Below are 21,332 nucleotides of genomic sequence, written 5' to 3'. Positions count from 1 at the left end.
GCAAACCCACTTATGACCTTGTAAAAGTATCAGTGACATCGTCACTATGCTGTGCATAGCCTGTGCGCAGAGCAGAGCGGTGGGAGGGACCCAGAAGGCCCCACCCACTACAGGCTGCCTGCGGAAAACTACAGGAGGGGGCGGAGACAAGACCAGTCATTGTACACAAGAAGAGCGAGCTGCAGTGACCGGTCTTTATTACAGGAAGCGCCTGCACAGAGGTAAAGTTTCACACTGTGAAAGTCACCTTTTAAATTGTTATTAATCGTCATTAAAATTATTTGCTTCCTTTTTGCCTGGTAATACCATTGAAAGCATTTTGTTATTTCTGTTCGATAAGTGCAAAAAAACATTAAAAAATACCTGTTATTATTATACAGGATTTATATAGCGCCAATAGTTTGCACAGCGCTTTACAATATAAAGAAGACATTACAGTCACAATACAATTCAAGACAAGATGGTAAGGAGGGTCCCGTGAGGGCTTACAGTCTAAAAGGGAGGGGCAAGTGATACATGAGGAGGTAACTGTCAATCATCTCAGAAATCTTGCAAGCTGATAAGTTCCTATAGACCCTGCAGTGCCTGTTTTATCTTCCTACCCAGTTCCTTTCTGTGAACTAGAAGAGACCTGCTATCTATATTAGGTTAAAAAAAAGGCGTAAAAGAGAACTAATGCAGACACCACATCAAAGGTTAGCAGCAATGTATTACATTTTTTGTTCTCTAGCAGCAATATATCACATTGTTCTTGGGTTAAAAAAATGTTTTAAGTAAAAGCACCTATAACAACTCAAATTATCTGCTCACTATAAATACTCACCCATTTCCCCTTCAAGTGACTGTCACCACAGAGTCACCTCTACACAGAAGGCAGCTTGTAAAAGAACAACCTACTTACCTTTCTGGGAACCTGTGTGTGTAAAAGCTGTGGCTTTGCTGCTCCCTGGCCGCTGCAAGTATTCCACATGTCTGGGGGTGTAGTTATCTGTTCCCACCGGCACATACAGGACATACGAGCCAGCAGGAGGAACAACCACAACCACTCAAACTGTTGAATACTTGCAGTGTCTGGTGGCCAGCTTTTCAACGCAAGGGCCACCGGAAAGGTAAGTACATTGACTCTTCTTTTACAGGCTGCCATGGAGTGACAGGGTCACTTTAATGGAGAACTATGGGGTTAGGGCTTTTCCCCATAGTTCTCCTAAGGGTAACGGGAGGACACAAACTAGCATCCTCCAGTCACCCAAAGCTCAGCTGCTGCTCGCGGTATACTAAGACGCCGCAGCTGAAACGGACCCCGACAATTCTGTCTGGATCCGCCCAGCTGCGTGACTGACAGCTGGCTCTGCCTATCTAGAGGAAGAGCCAGCTCTACCCGCCCCCTCCCCCGTCCGTTCCGCCAGTCAGCGCTGGAGGGTCGGACAGGGGAGGGGTGAATCCAGTCACTCCCCTGTCACGGCTCTCTGCCGGTATACGTTCGCTCACTTCCCGATCTACTGAGCCGACCTTCAACAGTCTCATTGTCACACGTCGGCTAGAACTATGAGGAGGAGTGAAAATCACTCACCTCATAGTTCTCCTTTAAGTCACAGAGCCCATTTACAGATTTCTCTACACAAAATATACACACAGTCGATTTCCTACAGTCATCTCATGAAACCACATTCAGTCTGATAATGTGGTTTTACTGCTAATTTTGTCAACACAGACAACATTTTTTTTTTTTTTTAAAGAAAAGGACATTGATGCTAGATATAGTGTGAGAAACAGGAAGTGACACAGAAAACATCAAATTATAAGTTTTCTGCTATACAGCCAGAACCTACATAAAAAGCTGCATTGTACCTGCTTTAGGTAAATGGAACCTTTTACTAAAACGAACAAGTAGGCTGCCATTGCTGACTACTTACCTTGCATGTACTATATGCCTGGCTGTCTTATTGGCCCTCTGGCTTTAATACTTTGGGGGGAATTTATCAAAACTGGAGCAAACAGAAACTGGAGCAGTTGCCCATGGCAACCAATCAGCTTCTCTCTTCAGTTTGCACAGGTAAGATTTGAAAATGAGACAGAGAAGCTGATTGGCTGCAGTGCAAATCTGCCCCAAATTTTGTCTGCTCCAGTTTTGATAAATTCCCCCCTTTGCCTCACTAACCCATATTAACAGGGTTAATTCACAAAAGCGTGAAGCATTTGGAGAAGTGAACAATCTAGGGCAAAATAGCTGATTTGGAAAAATTCTCCAATTCAGCTCACTTTCCAGTTCAGCTATGTTGTTCTAGATCAGGGGTGCCCACAATTTTTTGTGTTAAGATCTACTTTTCAAATGACGAGCTACATGAGATCTACCAACGAAAAAAAACCTCCCTCGCTCTCTCTCTCCTGGCTGTCTCTCCTTGCTCATCCTTCTGGCTGTCTCTCCTCTCTGTATCTCCTCTCTCTCCTGGCTCTCTTGGCTGTCTTTCCTTGCTCTCTCTCTTTCCTGGCTGTCTCTCCTCCCTCTTTCTTGGCTGTCTCTCCTTGCTCTCGCTCCTGTCAGTCTCTCCCCGCTCTCTCTCCTGGCCCACCTTGCTGTATTTTGCAAACAGTGTAGTGCAACAGGCTGTGTAAACGAATATTCTTTGATGTAATACATAGCACTTCAACCACCACTATCCACCAGAAAGGTGTCAGGTAGCTTGGCTCAGCAGACTCAGGCTAATAGGTAATCATGTGTGCACAGCTAAATAAATATACCAAAATGGAATAAAGGGGCCGCCATTCACACCCTTCATGATCTACCAGCATCAGCTTTGAGAGCTACTGGTAGATCACGATCTACCTAATGGGCACCCCTGTCCTAGATTGTTCACTTCTCCAAACTCTTCACCCTTTTAGTGAATAACCCTGTAAGTATGCAGATAGGACTCTAACTTTGTTGAAATATACACTATTTTTCCAGATCATCAGTTCAGAAAGTACGTTCGCTACTGTGTACTCCAGACAGTCAGGCAAATAGCATTTTTTGAAAGTAGTCAGCAATGACAGCCCCTATTTTATGTGCATTGGCAAAGTAACAGCATTACATAATCTATCCAGAAGCATTTACTTTCCACCTTTTTCCTGCTCCTCCACCGATGCATTCACCCAACGGGAGTGAGGGGAAAAAATTAAAAAGCCCCATAAACCAACTTGTCAGGACCTTACACAGAGCTGAGGATGCTTCCAGCCCATATGACAGCTCCGGACCAATTGACAGGCACCAGCACTGTCATACTGATGAAGGGGAGCACTCACTCCTCCATACCCAAAACTGCCTGGTATTTGTTTGTTTTTTTGCTTCTGGCGGCTGTATGGGAAAAGTACAGGGTCACTTCAAGTACATAACATAATTACTGCCACTAGAGGATCAACTTTATGACACAAAGCCACTAAAAATATTAAGAATATTGTTTTCTGTTCCACCTATTGTCCTATATTTGGGATGCACCAATACCATTTTTTCCAGACCGAGTAAGGGTACCGATACTTTTCCTCAAGTACTCGCTGATACCAATACCTTTTTTTAGTGTCATATTACATTTTTTTTTTAAACAATACAGACTAATGATTTTAGAAGAATGGGGAAGCACCAGGGCCCAGTCCCGGCTGCAACCGCTGAGACCCTGGTAATTCTGTCACTGACTCCAAGCTGTAGAAAGACTACAAATCCCAGCAATACATTATACATTAATGCAGGATACCATCGGCTATAGAGGAATACAAATCCAGCAATACATTATACATCAATTCAGGATACCATCAGCTATAGAGGAATACAAATCCAGCAATACATTATACATTAATGCAGGATACCATCAGCTATAGAGGAATACAAATCCAGCAATACATTATGGATCACAGGTGGATTACATATTAAACTCCCCCTTCCTCCCAAGCCCACTGCACACATATTAAACTTCACCCCCTCCCTCCCCCAAGCCACCAGCACACATAATAAACTTTCCCCCCTTCCTCCTTTCCTTCCAAGCCCCCTCACCTGCTTGCATCTTTGCAGGGAGGAGGCACATCATCGTTCCCTGGTTATCTAGTGGTGATTAGTAAGGTCTAGTGCAAACATTACTAATGATCCATCATTCCGCCAGAGCTCAGAACTGACAGAGCTCCACCCGGAGCTGACAGGAGCAGCTCTGCGGTCTGCAATTGAAAGAGATGCAGACCACGCAGCTGCTCCCGCAAGTCGGGCACGCGGTCCGTGACCTGCCTCTCCAGCCAGGTAGAAGACTGACCAGAGGCACAGAGGGCAGGATCTTAGCTTTGGGTAGAAAAGTATCAATCTTTATCTCAAACAACTTCAGTTCTGTTATCCTCCTGAAGTATAATAAAAGCTTTTTGATATATATTCATAAATGGCTTGTGGTTTACGTTTAGCCATGACTGGACGTATGCATGAATCTGAAAATCCATTCTCGAGTTGTCATTTTTTATATGAGATCTTATATTTCAAAGGATGAGGGGTGTCTGAGAGAAACACTATACCGCCCCAGGCTGGCAGCAGTAGTGGAAGGTTTATTCATCTGCATCTGAGGTTTGTGTCACTCCTGAGATATTTAATGAAAAGGGTGGTAGAAGGCACACTAAAGAGTGTATGGGCTTTTACACTGCTGCAGAACAAGCTGCAAAATGCATTATGGCAAACTTCACCGCCTTCACAGGGCAAGCCACTCAGAGGTAACAAACACTGCTCTGTTAAAGCAACAGGTTCACTTTATTCCCCCGTTACCAGCAGTACATACCTTTTTCTATTGCTCCCATGCAGGTGCTCAGAGATGTAAATACTCAGTACTTCTGGGTATGGAGAAGCACGTGACTCACTCCCCTTCCTGTCATGTGACAGTGACCCAGTGTTGTCATGTGGGAGCAGGAAGACAGCACTCAAACTTGTATAAGCTTTCTCGCTCTTGGCAGATGATCAGAGCATAGGAAGAAGCAAAACAATGGCAAATATGTGCTGCTTTGGAAAAGATACATTAAAGCCCAAGTTTATATTTTGTTCTACCTGGTTCCCTCTTCCAGCCTCATTAACATACTAATAACATTTGTAGAAAAACCGTAGCTTTATTACAAAACTAATTTTACATGCAGTGATGTCATCATTGGCTCTCTGTACAATGCAGGCAGTTCAGGGGTGATGTGAGGGGTGGCACTACTCCTCACATAAGCCCTCAGGCCTGATGCAAGCAGTAGGCTGGAGCTTGGGAGGGGTTATGTAAATACCAAAACACCTTGATGGGTGGATGTCAGTCTGGAGTAGGGCTGCAACAAACAATTATTTTCATAATCGATTAGTTGCCCGATTATTTTTTCAACTAATCGATTGGTTGTATAAAAAAGAATGAGAATAGTTAGCAACTATTCTCATCATCGAATATTGTCAATTAGTTGCTGCAGCCCTTGTCTGGAGGAGTGGGCATTCTTAGGCAGTCTTCATTTACATGCAGATCAACGGAGGTAATGCACACATGCCACACAGAGCCTCCATTCCAAGAACTGAAATCCAGTGAATGAAAGGGGTAGGCCAAGGATAGGAAGGCTGTGGAGGAATGAGTTTGATGATGTTGGATGTTCTTCAACCAGGAAATGAGACTGGTTTTGATTTGCTGAAGATTCTAATGAACACTGCAAGAAGCTTACAGTGTGCAGTGAATTTAGAGTAAGCAATTTTGGTACAAGAGAGGAGCCTCTATAACTGTGCAAGACTGAAGGTAAAGCTGGAGTTCAATTTTAATGCAAATGCCCTGCATGGGCAAAGCAGTTATGCTTTATGAGTGCTCACATAGAAACCAAATATAAGCCCCCTAAAATAGATCCAAATATGGATCTATAGCAGTCAGCACCCAAGACCAGAGAGTATGCTGTGAGGCTGCCTGGATCTGTAAAATTCTAGCATCCTACAGGCTGCAAATGGGCAGGGGGGTGTGGGGGGGCATGGCAGCAAAACGGACTACAGGAGCTACAGGCATGCCGTGCATTGGTACGACATCCTGTTACTCCTCCGGTAAACCTAGGGACGCACCCTGACCACACATGTATGCATCTGCATCTGTGCTTCCTGTGGTCAGTTTGATAGAGCAACCATGGGCAACTGGCAATATCACTAGGTATTTAGCAGCAACTTACATAACAAACTTTAAAGGCTACATTTACTAGGAACAATATACACACACATAAGGAATGTTTATTTTTGGGGTAACATACACTTTAAATCAATGCCAGACACTACAAGGGCACAAAGAGAACAATTGTTTTCTATAAGCCTTGTTGCCTTTATGTGCATTGCAGAAAAATGTAGACATGCTGCACGTAAGCCACGTTCACATTGAGCGATTCATCGCGCGGTAATTCCCGCGATATCGCTGCAAATTACCGCGCGATATCGCTCTTCAATGCATTTCAATGGGGCAAAGGGTCCTGCTGTCGCGGGTCGTGTGTCGCTACAGCAGGACCCTTTTTGGAGCGGATTTAGCCGCGATTCAAGCTTGCTCAATACAAGCTTGAACGCGATATCGCGCAATATGCAAATCGCGCGACAAACATGCGATTTGCATATCGCGGAGTGTGAATGGGGCCTAACCCAATGCACCAAAGCTCACCTGAGGTCATCTTCCGTCTTCGCTCCTTCAGTCCATAGGAACGAATGCAGTGTCACCCGGTCATTTCAGTAAGGGAAAAAAGAAAAGAACAGGAAAACAGTGCCTTGTGTTCTACCAGTGCAAGACACTGCACCCCCTGAACACTAGCCCAGGCGCTAAAGCGATTCATTTTAGCGTGTACTTATAAAAATGTGAATAACTTCTTGCCAGAAGCAAAAACAACCTAGGCAGCGAGCACTAATCCAACAAATGGAGCCTGGAGTGTGCCGATCGTGTTTGGATGGAAGGATTGTGTCAGCCTTCTTTTTGAGACTGCAGTCGTTGATCCACTTTATATTTGATTTTATGTATGTAGATTTTTAATAAATGTGCTCTTTTATACCATTGATGGGCACTAAGGAGCCTTTTTTTATTCCTAATATGCACCTGGAACTCTGAGGGATATACACACAGACCCTGGAAGCTTTGGCATAATGGTCTGGGCAGACACTATACAGTGGGTCCTCACCAGGGAAGAGCAATTGTTCTCTTGTATTCCAGCTTTGCAGCCGTCTGGGTCCTTCTCGCCCTATTAAGTGAAAGAGGATTGGCGTTGCTTGACCTTGTTCAAAGGTCTACATATAAGGCGAGCAGCACTCCTCTGGGTGATCGGCAATTGTTGAAGTCATCGTTGAACTTCTCACATTGCAGCTGTATATGCACCGTTGAACTTTATTCATTTTTGGGACACTGATATTTAACCTCCCTGGTGGTCTGATTTTTTTTTTCAATTCTTGTCTGTATTTTTTTTTGGTCTTTTTTTTACTTTTAAATTTCCCGCTGGTTCCGCCCCCCTGCGGAATCAGCCGTAAGTGTGGCGCTGTGTAATCCCGAGTGTGGCTCGGGGTTACCGCTTTTGGTAATGAAAATTAACCCTGAGCCACACTCTGGAATACCGGCAAGGAGGTTAAAAGAGAACTTTGGGGTAAGTGTTTTTCCCCATAGTTCTCTTAAGGGTCATGGGAGGAAATATACTAGCGTCCTCCCGTGATCCATAGCTTAGTATATCGCGAGCTACAGCTTGCGGTATACTGAGACCGCCGCAGTCGGGATGGATTCCGACATTAATGTCGAGATCCACCCAGGTGCGTGACAGCTGGCTCTGCCTATCTAAACGCAGAGCCAGCTGTACCCGCCCCCTCCCCCATCCGTTCCTCCACTCAGCGCTGGAGAGGGGGGGGGGGGGGGAGGAATCCCTGCAGGGAGCCGTGACTGAACGTCACGGATCTCTGCAGGGAGATGAGCGAGAAGTGAGCGAGCGACGGTATGTGTTCGCTCACTTCCAGATCTATTGAGTTGACGTGTGACAGTTTCATTGTCACACGCTGGCTCAAACTATGAGGATGAGTGATTCTCACTCACCTCATAGTTCTCCTTTAACACTTTTCTTTGCAGGTATTTTGGGCACTTTATTAAGATAGATTTCATGTATTGATGTCAATTTATATAATTTATAAGTGAATTACGTTCACTTTTATGGGATACATATTAATTCGAGATGATTTCGTACACATTGTTTAGAGAGATATAGCGCGCACGGCACATAATTCAATATTTTTAATTTTAGCGTGCGGCTAGTGTGAATGTGCACTAAAACACACTTTCCAAGTGAAATAGCAGTTTTGCATGTTCTTCCAATGACAAATTAATCACCACACACATAAAGTTAGAAAACGTTTACTTAAAAAATACAAATCAGCAACAATACAAGGGTGAATGAGAAAGATACATGGAGAATGTGGTGGTGCAGTAAGATAACAAGGCCGGCTACTGAAAGCAAGACTTTTCGCCCACAGCAACCCAATTCCAGCTGCAAATGAAGTACTCATAAAAACGAAAGCAAAGTTCTGATCGGTCGCTGAGGGTGACAGGCTTTCCTTTCCTGTGGTTTGTGTAAATTATTTTAAGTTTCTATGGTTATGGTAAACTATAACCATACAACCTATGACCCGCTGAGCAGCAATCACCTGTCTTTTTCCATGGGGAGCCGTGCTAATTAGGAGCCCTCAGCGTCTTCCTCTATCTGCAATTGCAACCGCACAATTCATTATAGCAGGGAGGAATGCTTGTTTCAGCAGTTTTTATGAGCGGATTTGGTCAATGCTTCCTCCCAATCTACACTGTAAGCTTCTTTTTTTTCCAGCAGCTTGTTCTGGTGCAGAGACTCTGAGAAACCTGGATTATCCTTCCTGCTCCGCAAGACGCTGCCTGGTCTCCATCACTATATCTTCAATAACCTCTGTCTTCAGGAGATCTTTAATCTGAAAAGTGAAGGAGGGAGCGCTTTGTCACAATGTGCAGCAGTACCGAGCTTTAAATGCTAACGTCACCCAAGGGACAATGTAGTTTTGCATGGTCACTAGCAAACCGAGTTATATGTCAGCTTCTTCTATCCCTACAGGGCACTAGATTTATATTCAGTTCTGTCAGACTGTGGATTAAAAAAAATAAAACCCATACAGGAGATCCCAGCAAGAAGAGAGTTCCAGGGAAAAGGGGCAGACGCAGACTACTGCCAGCAAATCTCAGTAGTGTTGTCACCAAGAGATAGAGAAGGGCCGTTTGCTGGACTTTTGTTTTTTGCAACAACTAAAGATATATTGAAATGTTAACTATAAGGGTTTTGCTTCATTTCTTCAAATATCTTTCACTTTTTTACAAGATTTTAAACCAATGGTTTATAGCAGTTTTTACTGTATAATGCATACAATCTTTGTTTCACAAAACATTTCCTACGGGGTACAACAATAAAGGATTCCCTGGTCTACTTGTATGCGTATATTGCAGCTTGAGCTATTGAGCTCTGTAAACACCAGGCTTCTTACAACAAGATTTAAGGAGAAAAATAAACCCATGTAAAGGGAGCCCAAAAAACTTCACCTGCTGGCTAGATACAAGAATACAAAATATTCAATATTCATATATACTCTGCCTTTTACTTCTTGTAGTACCATTATTTAAAAGAGAACTATGGGGTAAGTGTTTTTCCCCATAGGTCTCTACAGGGTCACGGGAGGACATATACTAGCGATCCAAAGCTCAGTATATCGCGAGCTACAGTTTGCGGTATACTGAGACTGCCGCAGCCGGGACGAATCCCTACAATGCTGTCGAGATCCACCCAGCTGTGTGACTGACAGCTGGCTCTGCGTATCTAGAGGCAGAGCCAGCTGTACCTGCCCCCATCTCCCATCTGTTCCTCCAGTCAGCGCGGGAGGATCGGAGAGGAGAGGGAATCCCTGCCAGGAGCGGTGACTGACAGTCACTGCTCTACACCGGGAGAAGTGAGCGAGCGACGGTATGCGTTTGCTCACTTTCCGATCTATTGAGCCAACGTGTGATAGTTTCATTGTCACAGGTCGAACTATGAGAATGAGTGATTTTCACTCACCTCACAGTTCTCCTTTAATATGAGCCTGTGCTCACTTGACAAACACTAAACTGTAAATCAGAAACCCACAGGTAACCACGTGTACGAGCATACATCAGAGTTGCCCCAGGAGTCTTGTTCACACCATGTCTGTTGGGCTGTGTTTTTCTGCACACATGTATGGTGTGAACAGGGCACACAGAAGGAAATTGTTCTTGATGTGCTCAGTTTACACCATGCATGTGCAATGGTGTGCAGAAAAATACAGCTCAATGGACAAAGTGTAAATGTACACTTGACAGTGCATACACAGTGCAGTGGACATTCTTGGCAGGCCTTGGTCAAGATGACGAAACATGCTGAACCCAGAAGAGCGGCGGAGATGTCAGCGTAGACAAGGAAGCTTGCAGACATCACAATGCCAGTGTTCTGTCGAAAGCTCCAACTCCTCAAGATCTCCAACCATCTGACTTCCGGTTTAGTTAGAAGAGGTTTGGCTGAGAAGGCTGTACTGCACGTGCGCCACCCGCGGCATTTCCCTATACACCTACTACACAGCAATAAAGTATTAAAATAAACTAGGGTCACACTAATCCAGCACGTTATTCATCTGAGTTGACCAACTCAATATGGCCGCAAGCGGAGGACATATTGAGTGGGGCAACTCAGATTAATAACGTGCTAGATTAATCTGAACCTAGTTCATTGCAAGACTTTGTTGCTGTGTAGTACACGTATGTGGAAATGCCGCGGGTGGCGCACGTGCAGTACAGCCTTCTCGGCCAAACCTCTTCTAACTAAACCGGAAGTCAGATGATAGGAGATCTCGAGGAGTTGGAGCTTGCGACAGAAAACCGGCACAATGCAACACGTTTCAGAGGAGTGTCAGGCTGTCAGGCCTTCACGCTTGAGAAATGAGGATACTCCTCTGAAGCACTAGCTTTGCAATGCCTGATCCCTACCACCTGGAAGAGAACTGTAGAGACGACCCTGTACAAGTAGCAATGAGACAGAGGCAAACTTGGTTACCGCTAGCTCTCCAGGCGGTCTTCTAATCCTGGTGAAGGGATAAACCATAGTGCATGCTCTTCATTACTTGTAGTGTGACAGGCGCTTTTTCTCCAATATTATGTAAGTGCATTACTTTTTAATTTAATAAAACAATGTTTTAATACTACACTTAGGTCTAGGCGCCTGGTTGTATGTTCTATTGCTTTTCACTAGTGACCATTAGAACGGATTATAAACAGGTTGACTTTTCCCTCTTTAAACCTTTCACTATCACAGATGTAATAGATGAAAGTATCATTCTAGGCAGGGCAGAGACCATGTGTGTGACGTACCTGGTGCGCTAGAGATGCTTCATAGCAGTACAGGACACTGGTGTCGTACATTAACATCTTCTGAGCAGCTAGAGCCAGGATGCAATTTCTCAGCCGTGAAATCACTTCACGATCAGATAATGATACAGGCTGAAAAGAAAAAAGAAAGTTATCAAAACTGTCATCTGCATATGACTACAATGACCAGTTAACATACATATTTTCCTCACAAGTCACAAAAAGCTTCAAACTTTTATCTGTGTCAGACATTTGTGAACACAGCTAAGAACTGCATAGGCACCAAGATTTACATGACTGTCATCTATGCATCCATGCCAACATTTTGCAAGAGAAAAAACAACAAGGTTAAGATATTGTTAGGGGGAGTACCGTGTGTACCTATAAGGTTTAGTTACACATTGCTTATTATTACTACATGTACTGAACATGAAATATGACATCTGATGCTAGGTCTAGTTTAGTGGTCACAGTCTCTTCTTTGCACATTGAGTCAGCTTCCACTTTAAGTTTTTTCACATCTAGCAATGATACAGCCATAGATATGAATGCATATTTAGGAGCCTACATTCAGAGCTTCTATGTATATATTTATATTAGGGATGCACCGATATATCGGCCGAAAATGGCACTTTTGGCATAATGCTGAAAGTGCCATTTTCCTGCCGATACATCAGCGCATCCTTTTCTCTCCTCCCCGCTGGGCGCTGCTCTGTGTCCTCCTCCCACACCGCTCAGCCTGTTATCACAGTCTGACAGAGCGGTGTGTGGGCAGAGACAGGCTGCGCTGTCACAGGAGGCTGAACTCTCCTCCCTGCACCGCTCGCTCAGCCTCCTGTGACAGCGTGTCAGACAGGAGAGCGGGTACAAACACTCAGTGATCACTGAGTGTTTGTAGATACTTGAGGACATGGTATGTTTACTATATCCTCAATTATGAATTAATAGGAGTGATCTGCATCACCTAATGTTCATTCATAGTTGTAGTGATAGTAAACATACCACGTCCTCATGTTATCAATGAACAGGAACACTCAGAGGATTCCTGTTAATTGATAACAGGGGACACAGAAAAAGAGATTGAGGACACTGTGTCCTCAATCTCTTTTTCTATTTTAAAAGGGAAATATCAGGGGTCTGTTTAGATCCCTAATATTTCCCCAAAGCCCCTAAAAGTAGAGTAAAAAATAAAAATATTTGATAAAAAATGAATCAAAAATATTTATAAAAAATGTTTATAAACAAATAAAAAGTTTTAAAAAAATACAAAATAAAAGTTTAAAATGTTTTTTAAAAATACATTTTTGGTTTCTTTTCACTTTTAACATTTCCATTTCGGTGCACTTCTAATTTATATACTTTAACTGTGGAAACCGAAGAGGAGCTGGGAAGCTATGACCTTTGATTGCTTTATACATTTTAATTTAACACTACACATGTCCCTCTACAACTACCAAAGCAAGGCAGACTTACTTGACTAGAGAGTGTGGCTTGCTTAAAAGAAACCTCCACTTATAATGCATACTAAGCGTGAACCAATGGGTTAAATAACTCGCCAACTTCTTTAGAGTTTAGAGGCTACAATAGTGATATTTTAAGGCAAAAATAAATGTGTGATAATTTTTTTTTGGGTCACAGGACTCCCCATTTACGAGATATGATATACTTATGATATAAATATCCACTGTAGAAGCATGCGGCAGCTGAACAGAGCTGGGAATTCTGTGAGATACCTCTTATTGAGAGCTATAGGAGGCCAACATGTGCCTAATCTTGTGTACAACTCATGGGTCACTGCTGGATGCGCTTGCTGTTAACATCAAGTCTGCTGTGATTCAGCTCACTGTTCATGCAGGAAGAGAGACCAATTGTCACCAGCCACTACAGTAGTGGCTAATGATTTTTACAATTTTGCGACAGGTTCTCTTTAATTCCCACTGCACCCTCTTTTCAACTGCCCCAGCGTTCATTCAAGCTGTGTTGCCAACACTGTCCTGGTGTTTTAAATAAGTCAGCGGATTACCTCCAGATTGGTGACAAATCCCCCCGCTTCTTCCTCGGTCACCTCTGGCGTGGGGGACAGCCAGATGAAGCCATTGTTTCCCAGAATGATGGAGGCTCCACAGGGAAGAGTGTGAAAGTGAGTCTTCCTTCTCTTTACCAGCGAAGGGGATACTTTAACCAGAACGCCTTGTCCAAGCTAGAGACACAAAAAGACCAACAAAAGGTGACATATCTGTCAAAAGCAACGATCAATTATACATCACTTCTAACAGCTCATACCTTGCCATACTTGAGGCTGCGAGTGTGCAAGGAAAGTGCGCCATCTGAGTACACTGCCTGGACCTCAGCCTGAGAGAATGGGTGAAGGAAGAACCAAGCAAAGAGGTGACAAACCGTAAAAAACATTTAAGCCTTTGACAAAGTAACCAGAACTGGAGAACCCTAGAGCAGCCTTTTTTCCAGAAAAGGTCAGTATGTCAACCCTTTTATAACTTTCTATCCATTTACAGCATCAAGACTGGTAATATAGGTTAAATGAGAACTGTGCATTATATTGTATATTGGACTAACTAAACAAAGCATTAGACATACCTGGAATAGCAGAAATGCTGGGGTCAGTCTTCTGACAGCCTCATTTAGAATTGGTTGCAGGTCTCCTTGCCTACCTATAGTGTGCACTTGGGATATACAGAGAGGGGGATTTTTGATGGGTTCACATTCCTCACTATGTGGCAGGAAGTGATACGTTCCGCTTCCTCATATTCCATGAGCATGCCGGGTGTGATTAGGGATGAACAGACTAGGTGTGATTAGGGATGAACAGACCATAGCCCCTTCCTGCTTGCTAAGCACTGAGGACGCCAGAAGCCATCTAGTTCTAAAATGGCACTTCTTGTACAAGGTGCCAGGCATCGTCTTATGTTTACACAAGTCCAATATTTAGCTAGGCTGTGTATCTGCCCCAAAATACTATATAAGTACCATTATCCCCCAACACCTGAGTATAGGTCCACTTTAAGATAGGAAAAGAAAGAGAAGGAGAATAGTTAAAAAAGGTACATAAAAACTTAAAATGAAACTAAATTATCTGCCCATGCACCTTCTATCCTCAGTGGGTGTTTTTTTAGGCTCCTGATGTTAAAATGTCCTGAATTTCCATATGAACCTGCTGCTTGATTTATATTTCCTGATCCAGGGTTACAATGCTCAACCACTGCCTTACAAGTCAACGGTGGCCTTGTCTCCTTAATGCGAGAACTCCCTATGTGGCAGTTTGCAGACTACATTACCCTGCCCAGGACATGTAGCCACAGCAGCACCAGGAAAAAGTAGCCACATCACAGGAAATGAGGTGTGACTACAGGTTCTCACTACCCCACCTCCTTGGCCCAGCATAAACTGACACACACATTGTCAGGGGCCACATCTGATAACAAAAAACAAACAAAAAAAGATATTTACTTTAAATTTTAGACATCCAGTGCCTGAAGTTCACCTTCATAGATTATCTCACAGAAGTGAGTACACCCCTCACATTTTTGTAAATATTTTATATCATTTCATGTGACAACACAGAAGAAATGACACTTTGCTACAATGTAAAGTAGTGTGTGTACAGCTTGTATATCAGTGTACATTTGCTTTCACCTGAAAATAACTCAAACGCACAGCCATTAATGTCTAAACCGCTGGCAACAAAAGTGAGTACACCCCTAAGTGAAAATGCCCAAATTGGGCCCAAAGTGTCAATATTTTGTGTTGGCACTGGAGTCCTCTTCCACTACTCCATGACGACATCATGGAGTTGGTGGATGTTAGAGACCTTGCGCTCCTCCTCCTTCCATTTGAGGATGCCCCACAGATGCTCAATAGGGTTTAGGTCTGGAGACATGCTTGCCCAGTCCATCACCTTTACCCTCAATTTCTTTAGCAGGCAGCGGTCGTCTTGGAGGTGTGTTTGGGGTCGTTATCATGTTGGAATACTGCCCTGCGGCCCAGTCTCCAAAGGGAGGGGATCATGCTCTGCTTCAGTATGTCACAGTACATGTTGGCATTCATGGTTTCCTCAATGAATTGTAGCTCCGCAGTGCCGGCAGCACTCATGCAGCCCAGACCATGACGCTCCCACCACCATGCTTGACTGTAGGCAAGACACACTTGTCTTTGTACTCCTCACCTGGTTACCGCCACACATGCTTGACACCATCTGAACCAAATAAGTTTATCTTGGTCTCATCAGACCACAGGACATGGTTCTAGTAATCCATGTCCTTAGTCTGCTTTTTTTCAGCAAACTGTTTGCGGGCTTTCTTGTGCATCATCTTTAGAAGAGGCTTCCTTCTGGGACGACAGCCATGCAGACCAATTTGATGCAGTGTGCAGCGTATGGTCTGAGCACTGACAGGCTGGCCCCCCACCCCTTCAACCTCTGCAGCAATGCTGGCAGCACTCACATGTCTATTTCCCAAAGGCAACCTCTGGATATGAGGACGCCGAGCACGTGCACTCAACTTCTTTGGTCGACCATGGCGAGGCCTGTTCTGAGTGCAACCTGTCCTGTTAAACCGCAGTATGGTCTTGGCCACCGTGCTGCAGTTCAGTTTCAAAGTCTTGGCAATCTCCTTATAGCCTAGGCCATCTTTATGTAAAGCAACAATTATTTTTTCCAGATCCTCAGAGAGTTCTTTGCCATGAGGTGCCATGTTGAACTTCCAGTGACCAGTATAAGAGAGTGAGAGCGATAACACCGAACTTAACATACCTGGTCCCCATTCACACCTGGGACCATGTAACACTAATGAGTCACATGACACCGGGGAGGGAAAATGGCTAATTGGGCCCAATTTGGACCTTTTCACTTAGGGGTGTACTCACTTTTGTTGCCAGCGGTTTAGACATTAATGGCTGTGTGTTTTGAGGGGACAGCAAATGTACACTGATATACAGCTTACACTCACTACTTTACATTGTAACAAAGTGTCATCACATGAAAAGATATAAAATATTTACAAAAATGTGAGGGGTGTACTCACTTCTGTGAGAGTGTGTGTGAGTGTGTGTAAAGCCACACACACACACACACACCTCCCTCTATCTCCTTATGTTTAGATGAGGTATAGGTATTAAGGGCTATACAGTATACATGACGATATAGTGGATATGGCCTGAAATAGTTATCATGCAAAATTATTTGATCCTTTCTATATCTTCTTATGTGATTCATCATTAACAAAATTACTTTTTTTTTAAACATATTTCTGTATTTTTGGCCCCTTTAAAAATCCCATATAAAAGGTTCCTTAATTATATTTATTTTCAGTCAGTAGATAATTTGTCATTTCAGCAGGTGTAATTCCCTGTAGCATAATATTGGTAATGAGCTGCTACATGTCAGTGACATCAGAAATCAGATTGTTGCTGCAGCTGCTATCTCTGTAAACTCACAAGGCACCTTGGTGATGAGGGGGGAGCACAAGACTGGAACCGCCATGGTGTTTGTGTTCACAAGCAGTCCAAAGCGTAACGTGGCAGATGCACAAAGCCTGCAACACTGCATCTGAAGTACCCCATCGCTACTACCACACTTTCACAACCTACTAGGTATAAAAGTTTTTCCAGGTCATCAATTTAGAGTTAACCATGAATAATGGCCCTAGAATGATTGCTCTGGTATGCACAGCCATACCTAATAAGTGTATCGCATAATTTTTGTATGTAGGCAGACCCAACGCGCGTTTGCATGAGTAAGTGCGTGTACACAGGGACAGGGGACTTTACAATTTAGCACTTTTTTTTCAGTGCAGTGTGGTGCAACATTGTACAACCGTATTTTAAAAAAAAACAACTGCCATGCGCTGCTTTTGGCACACCCGCACTGTTTTTCTCACCGCATACCTGCAGACATGAGTTTAGTGCAGCTTGCTGGTGTAAATCGACCCAGAAAGTTACAAAACACATTTTGTACATGTCACTGCAATAGGAAGAGAAATGAAAGTGACATCTAAAGTCACAAATCTTTTCCTCCCCCCTTCCAGCGCTGGATTATCTTCTTCCTTTCACTTGTATTCAACAATCCCTCCAGCGCTGGTGCCGGTCTCTGATCCAGCACAGACTGCTGTCTCTTCCTGTCCCATGGTGTCTGTCCGATGTGCACGCTTCCGGCTGCGTGCATTGACTAACAAGGAGTCTTTCCTCTTCTCCCCGCCCCATCATGACGCTCGAGAAGCTCCAGATCTTCAGACGGAAGCAAGATTCTCTGACTTCAATATTTTCATTGTACTCTATGCAAAAAGAAAGAAAATAAGTGAAGCAGTGTATGGCACACAGCAGATTTCTTTTATCTGCCAGTGCTGAGTGAGGTGGTATGGGAGTATGGGACAATGGTGGCCATGCCCATAAGAATCCAACCAGCAACTCAAAGTATATCCTCCCACTTTAATATCCAGCATGCAAAATGGACCATCATGGCTTTACTGTATATATGAAGAGCTGCTCCTTGTAACAGACATTCCTAAAACATAACTTTTATTCTTCTAGTCATAGAGCCAAAGATATCTTGATGGGTTTTGATGTCTGTACACTTTGTCAGAGGAGCTTGACTTATTCCAGTATGCAGATCAGGAACATCCAAGCAGAGTCAGAAGTCCTTATCTGCATTCCAGCTGTTGATAAAATAAAGTAGTAAATTGTAAGTAAAGCCAAACTTTTTGTTTAGTTTGGGATAGAGTTGGGAGAGTTTAAAACGCACTCTGTACAGATGAGAACTCCTCTCTTCTTAGACAGTTGTCACCAGAACAGGTGTCGCCAGTGATAGATTAACCCTCACTTCTTGTTCTTTGGACAACTCTAAATGGTTGGATTTAACTCACTTTCTTTCTCGGTGACCATGGTCACCAGAACGAATAGAGAAGCCAGAGGTGGACAAATGAAATTCAGGAGCCAGACTGACCAATCCAGGAGCCAGCTTCATTGACAAAAACTAAAAAAAACAAAAACCCTCAAAAGTTAGGAGCGTTGACTACCTGGCTCCTGGGATTTGTCCAGCCCTGACAGAGACTGGATCTTCTCATAGAGGACAAAAAAACTCAGCAGTTGGTGGTGGGTACATACACTTTAAAGCCAGAGGATCAGTATGACAACCAGGCAAGGAGAAGTCAGCAATGGAACACTCCATATCTCGCTTTAACAAGGAGCCCTTCAGGATAAAAACACGGGAGCTGCGTCTACCAACTTGATTTAAATACTGCATGCTCATGGGTTGTAACTCGTATATCTTTCTTCACTGCTAGCTGAATCACAGAATCAAGTTTGCACATATCAATTGTCCCAACATTTTACCAACTGCATGCTTATTCCAGGTCAATTATGCAATAAGTAGAAAACCTAGGATCAACATGACAACCCCACTTCAGCGCCTTCAAAAACAAAGTAGTAATGGCAGCTCTTGTATTTATATCCTGACAGGTTACCTTCAAGCTAAGTAAGGCAGCAGGGGTGGACGATCTCTAAAGAGTTTCTGCATTACTTTTCAACCTTACCTTTGCCAAGTAAGCCAGTTTTTGTGCAAAAGTTTTAACTGCCCATTTATCCAGAGTCACCCTATATATATTAAAGTCCCCTGCTACCTAGCAAAATTGACCAAAGTGGAACTTGTTACTTTCATCCATTTGTAATGAAGTGCCCCTCAAACACCATAATTTTGTTCAACATTAACGGGTTAAGCATCCTGTCATTTCGCGCCATATCAAATCCTGTTGCTCAGTAACAGCACCGTAGAAGCCTTGCGAAGTTCACTCTGTCGCACGTGGAGAAATATGCTGGCAAGACGTATTTATAGCTGGCACAGCTGCCTGGCACAGCACCCCGCAAGTCAGCTTGCACCAGCCTGGCTTCTGTCAAAGGATACACTAATCAAGTCTCCTTCCTGCAGGTAGCTCCTCATTGCCAACTCGTCCTCTGCTGACCTTCTCCTCTGTAAGAGAACACAAGACACGGGGGGGGATCAATGGGCTGTATAATAATGCAGAGTCCCAGTGTGCCAGCAAGGTCTCCAGGGAGACACTTGTGTCATGTAAAATATGGAGCTAGGGAACTGCCAAGGAATGTCACTCAGAGAAGTACAAACTCCAGTGCATGATTTAACCCGTTAGGGAAAAATAAGTCAAATGCAATAACTCACTTTGCTTATATAGATCTATATACAGTTCATGTTTGCTTTCACTGAAACTCCAAGATCTCTTTTTATAAGAGAACTGCAATAGGAAAAAAAAAGTAGAGTAATAAATAATTCACTGGCCGTGTGTCCTTATAGCTTGTGCCTGATTTGGCGGAAAAACTCACAATCTACATTCTAATTTGGGATACTACAACAGAAAAGACCTGCTCGCTCCATGGAGATGTGCGTTTACGAGAAGGTTAACCATTGCAGACTGTAATTTAAGCAATAAGAACATTCACTGAATTACTGAATTCAATAACGCTAATAAAATAAATAGCTCCTGCAGGTGCTAGAGTCTAACAACATAATCTAAAAAATCAGAAGCACTTCTCAAAAGTGAACCCATGCCTTGTCCATGCTGGGCAACCTTGAATACTCGTAAGATACTGTAACTGTAAGTGAGTGAAGCAGAGGGGGGAAGAGAAGACTAGGTAAGTTTGTGCCGCTGGGCAGGCAGGCATTTCAATGAACCTATTGCTTTGCCCTGCATGTGCAAAACAAATAAATATCTGCCAACGTAATCAGTGAGCTGCTATCGCCATCCTGGAAACACTGCAACTGTGCTGAGGCAGTTCTCAAAAGCAGTATTGAAAATCGATAGCACACCTGAACATGCCATCGATTGAGCCAGAACACAACGCAGTGGCTAGTGGTATCATTAATACATACATAACCATGTTTTTACAAGACGGCTTCTGGAGTTCTTTTATACTAAAATTGATGCAAGAAAGTGGTTAGCAGCTACTCACTGAATTTCCTGCCTTTGCTTCAATAAAAAAAAAAGAAAAGAAAGAAAAAGTATGTTCTGCTGCAATTTCTTTGGCAAAAATATGTATTCCATCTCACAGAGATCACAGTACTCCCCTTGACAATGCCTTCATCTGCTTTAACCCCTCTGAAGGATTGAAGGATTAAGACATCTTCGTTTAAAGGAAAACTAAGGGGTCATGGGAGGACACAAACTAGCATCCTCCCGTGACCCAAAGCTCAGTATACCGCGAGCTATACACGCCGCAGTCGGAACGGATCCCGACATTGCTGTCGAGATCCACCCAGCTGCGGGATTGACAGCTGGCTCTGCCTATCCAGAGGCAGAGCCAGCTGTGCCCGTCCCCTCCCCCGTCCGTTCCGCCAGTCAGCGCTGGAGGATCGGACAGGGGAGGGGGGAATCCCTGCAGGGAGCCGTGAGTTACAGTCACGGCTCTCTGCAGGGACATGATCGAGAAGTGAGTGAGCAACGGTATGTGTTCGCTCACTTCCCGATCTACTGAGCCGACCTGTGACAGTTTGTCACGGGTCGGCTCAGATTATAAGGCTGAGTGAAAATCACTTGCCTCATAATTCTCCTTTAAAACTTTATCTAGGGACACTATCTACTTCCTAGACACAGATGCTGGTTCAGGAGACTACAGTCATGTAGATCTCGGATACCTGGGCAGCTCTTGGCTGTGTTCGCAAATGTCTGACACAGATCTCCTCCTGACCTTGTGACTTCCATCATACATCATCTCCAAGGGAAAATCAGTTTACTACAACTCATTTCAAATTTAAACATTGCTGTGTTGCTGTACATCAGGGGTGCCCATTAGGTAGATGGTGATCTACCAGTAGCTTAGAGAGAGAGAGAGAGGAGAGAGAGAGAGAGAGAGAGAGCGAGGAGGGAGAGAGAGAGAGCCAGGAGGGAGAGAGAGAGAGACAGGAGGGAGAGAGAGAGCCAGGAGGGAGAG

General features: G+C 43.8%; 1 protein-coding gene across 3 annotated transcripts in view; it reads right to left on the bottom strand.

Moving 5' to 3' along the window:
- Positions 1-8,813: 8,813 nt before the first annotated feature.
- EXOSC2 (exosome component 2) overlaps positions 8,814-21,332 on the bottom strand; it is a 35,659-nt gene continuing 23,140 nt past the window's right edge. For 2 of the 3 annotated variants that reach the window (XM_018558535.1, XM_018558537.1), the window contains 5 exons: positions 19,294-19,359; positions 13,668-13,736; positions 13,408-13,584; positions 11,388-11,516; positions 8,814-8,935 (listed from right to left, as the gene is read on the bottom strand). In XM_018558535.1, coding sequence (XP_018414037.1) covers positions 8,855-8,935; positions 11,388-11,516; positions 13,408-13,584; positions 13,668-13,736; positions 19,294-19,359 — 522 coding nt within the window. In that variant the 3' untranslated portion in view covers positions 8,814-8,854. The remainder of the gene's footprint in view (positions 8,936-11,387; positions 11,517-13,407; positions 13,585-13,667; positions 13,737-19,293; positions 19,360-21,332) is intronic. The other variant, XM_018558536.1, reaches the window with a different exon arrangement.

The sequence above is a fragment of the Nanorana parkeri genome, unplaced genomic scaffold, assembly GCF_000935625.1.
Source record: "Nanorana parkeri isolate BGI_ZX_2015 unplaced genomic scaffold, ASM93562v1 scaffold345, whole genome shotgun sequence".
Taxonomy (NCBI): domain Eukaryota; kingdom Metazoa; phylum Chordata; class Amphibia; order Anura; family Dicroglossidae; genus Nanorana; species Nanorana parkeri.
Note: the sequence above shows the minus strand (reverse complement) of the source record. Positions and strands in the feature narration are given on the sequence as shown.